The following is a 3,713-nucleotide window of genomic DNA, read 5'->3' as shown; positions in this document are numbered from 1 at the left end:
GAACTTGGACTTATCCGGTCCGGACTACACGAGGCTATGCGTCTCCTAGCGCTTAGCTGTAGTCGCTTATGTAGTATGTTACCATATTTGGGACTCTCTGCTCGTGTACTATAGCTATGCTTCCGGACTCTTCTGGTACTGTCTAGGACAATCCGTACTACTCCAGAACGGTCTAGACAGGTCTATGCCTTACTCATCTATTACTCATCCTATGGTGCGATACGTTGCAATTCTTTCGTCGTTGTATTATTCATTGCACTATGGTACATGTGACTAACCACTCTTTGATTAGTCATGGACACTTCTCTGTAGTATATAAGGACTTCAGATTGCGTCCTCCCTCTTCGGTGTTTCCTTACTGACTGAAGAGTGAGTACTTCGTTATCTTTACCTCTAACTTGTAGTTACTTACTTAACCTTTGTAGTCTTGCTTCGACTCTAGGTACAGTTGGTTACTACAATATAGTCTTTCCTTACTGACTGAAGATCTTGCTTCGACTCTAGTCAGATCTAATTTTTGTCTTCACAGCCCCGAGTTTATCAGGTTATGAGCCCTGCGCTCTGACCGAAGTTTCGTGTTGACGTTTATCACTGTGCGCACCCATTATCCCTCTCTGTCGACACTCGGTTCTGCCCGTGCATCCCCTCCACTTTCCTAAACTCTTGACTGTGCCCGCCGACACTGCTGCCATGGTGACTTTGCACAGTTGTGCCCGTGAGCGCTTTTAGTTGTCATGGACGTTGCACAGGCGCCCCTTTTTGCCACCCACTCCCTTCCCTTTGACGCCCACCTTCCATTTTCGGACCATTTCCTTTCCTAGCCCATCCCAGTTAGGATACTGCAGATACGTTCCCACCACCGCATGCTACGTTCCCGTGATTGCCATGCCCTTGCCTTTTCTTTCTCGCCCTTTGTTCTCTCTTTGTCATCTTCACTGCCTCGCTCTCGCACCTTATTCTTGGTTGCTAAGCAGCCCCTCTAGTATATAAGGACCCCCTTAGGCGCTCCCTAGTCCCCATCTCGACCTCTTGGTCATTGGGACTAGGTGAGTGGCCATAGCGTTGTATTTCTCTTCGAGTGCTAATGTATAACTTGGTCATTGGGACTAGTCTGTCGCTCTCTGCGTGAAGACTAGCTTCGTAGGTCTCGTGCCTTCGTGCCGACCTCCGCTCTGCCCTCGTCGAGTTTTCTGTCACGTTTATCCCTCTCCCCCTCCCTTTTCCCTTTCGGCTCCTTGCCGCTCGCCTACGGGGTCATCGCCAAACGTCGACCTGAGTCTACGCGCCTAGTCACTGCGACATTAGGTCGAGATATCTCCCCCGGTGCTGACGCTCTGAACAAGAGTGTCCCCGCCGCCGTACATTGTCTCCCCCACCCTGGACTGCACCGGCAGACTTCACGCGTGGGACACCGACGACCAAGAGTACTGCCACCGACGAAAGGACCCAGACGACGGACTCTGGTACTGGGAACCGTGTGAGCAAAACCCCTGCCTGAACCGTCATCACTGTCCTACTCGGATCAACTGGAACGCCTTTGCGAACGAGTTCATCCCAGTCCCAGACTCCCCCGTTGCTGAGTCACCTACGACTCGATCCCCCATCCCCGGTACTCCGACCGACGAGCTCAAAGTAGTGCTACTCATCGCGCTTCCACCCTCCCCTACTCCTCCCCCAACTCGACCGCCATCCGCTCCACCCATCATGAGACAACAAGGTGGACAACCGCAGATGACAGGCCCCGTCAACAACCCCCAACAGGCCCAACCGGGCACCCAGACGGCAACCCAACCCCCGGACCCCATGGCGATGCTCGTCCAGTCAATGACCCTCCTCACCCAGTCTATGGCCCAGCTCACTGCCTCGACCACTGGGACCAACAGTCTGAAAGCGGTTCAGAAGCCCTCTCCCTTCAAAGGCAAACAGGGGGGCGAAGCACGACGCTTCCTGGCCGTGTTCACTCTCTGGACCATGTCCCAAGGATCAACGCTCAACCACGTGGACGCCACGGGCAACGCGATCAGCGCGCGTGATGACCAGTGGATTTGGGCAGTCCTCTCCTTCATGCAGGACAGTGCGGCTCTCTGGGCCACTCCGGCGATGGAGGAGATCACGCAGGGCACCACTCCATTCAAAAGCTCGTGGACGGAGTTCCGCACCCAGTTCAAGGCCCGTTTCGAGACAGTCAACGAGGCGGTCGACGCGAAGGAACGCCTCCGCACGTTGTGGCAAGGCTCCATAACTGTCCCGGAGTACGCCGCACAGTTCAACGAGCTCTCCACCCACACGGGCTACTCCAAGGCCGACCTCCGAGACCGCTTCTACGAACACCTGGCAGACTCCATCAAGGATGAGTTGGTGCACACGGCGAGGCCCATCGCTTCTCTAGAGGACCTCATCACCGTCTCCTCCGACATCGATGTCCGTGTCTGCCAGCGTCGTGCCAAACGGGATCGTCAGCGTGGACGTACCGCCACCACCACAGTGACCAAGCCGGCAGTTCCACTGCACACCACCCCCTTCACGCCGCCTACTAGAGACCCGAACGCAATGGACATCGACGCCACCCGCACGCGCGAAGAGTTCAACCGCCTCATGCGTGGCAAGTGCTACGGTTGCGGCTCTACGGCGCACGTCAAGAAGGACGGCGGCCACGATCGGGACATCTGTGGCTACTGTCGCCGCGTGGGGCACCGCAAGACGGTATGCATGGACAAGTTCCTGAAGAAGCCCCGCTCGCAGAAGCTTGCTGCAACAGAGGAGGGACCCGAGGAGCCTCAGGTCGCAGCGTCGACGTCGACGTCCGCAGATGCTGGAGCGACCAACGCTCTCATCGCGCAGCTCATGGAGCAGCAGAAGGCCCTCGCTGATCAGCTCGCCTCTCTGCAGAAGTCTTTTTAGAGCGGGCGCGCGTGAAAGCTGCCGCAGCGGCGCCCTCCGGTATGACTATGGACTCTTCGCCTCCCCAGATCCCTGACCCCTGCCTGTACGATAGTGTTAGTTCGTGTATCATTCCCGAAATTAAACCCGTCCAGCTCGCATTTCCGTGTCAGTGTGATACTCAAAGGCAGAAACCGTAGTATACGTTCCACAGCTATGATAGACAGTGGGGCAACGGCCCTTTTCATCAGCCACCGTTTCGTAAAGAAGAACAATGTTTACTTACATAGACTAGCTAGAGACATCCCCCTCTACAACATCGACGGCTCCAAGAACAGTGCAGGCAGCATATCCCATTACGTTAGATTACAAGTACTTATGGGCGACTACACAGAATGGCTCGAGTTCTTAGTTACAGACCTGGGCCCTGAAGACGTCGTACTAGGTTTACCTTGGCTTCGTAGAGTCAATCCGGACATTGACTGGCAGGAAGGCACCATGGAGGTTGGTGCGGAGGAAACAGAGGCCGAGGCGGAATGGAAACCCGGTATTGAGCGGATCGCCGCCAACCGGGTGCAGTGAAGGAAGTGATGGAAGGCCAAGGTTCTGGAGGACACGACCGAGGAGTTGTGGTGCGCCGCGGGGTACACCTACTCCACTGAGCTCGCACAGAAGGCCAACCAGGACAAGCTCAAACGCACGTTTGAGGAGATCGTCCTGGAGGAGTATCGACAGTACTCGAAGGTGTTCTCGGAGGCGGAATCAGAACGCCTCCCAGAGCACAAGCCGTACGACCATGCCATTGACCTCAAACCCGACGCCCCAGAAACTCT

The 3,713-nt window shown here is 55.7% G+C and overlaps 1 protein-coding gene across 1 annotated transcript; it reads left to right on the top strand.

Moving 5' to 3' along the window:
• Positions 1-2,100: 2,100 nt before the first annotated feature.
• DICSQDRAFT_73740 (uncharacterized protein) lies at positions 2,101-2,901 on the top strand (the record flags this gene model as incomplete). Its single annotated transcript, XM_007371707.1, has 1 exon — positions 2,101-2,901. One exon carries the CDS (start codon positions 2,101-2,103, stop codon positions 2,899-2,901), a length of 801 nt encoding a protein of 266 aa, XP_007371769.1.
• Between the last annotated feature and the right edge of the window lie 812 nt (positions 2,902-3,713).

The sequence above is a fragment of the Dichomitus squalens genome (assembly GCF_000275845.1).
Source record: "Dichomitus squalens LYAD-421 SS1 unplaced genomic scaffold DICSQscaffold_198, whole genome shotgun sequence".
Classification (NCBI taxonomy): Eukaryota; Fungi; Basidiomycota; class Agaricomycetes; order Polyporales; family Polyporaceae; genus Dichomitus; species Dichomitus squalens.
Note: the sequence above shows the minus strand (reverse complement) of the source record. Positions and strands in the feature narration are given on the sequence as shown.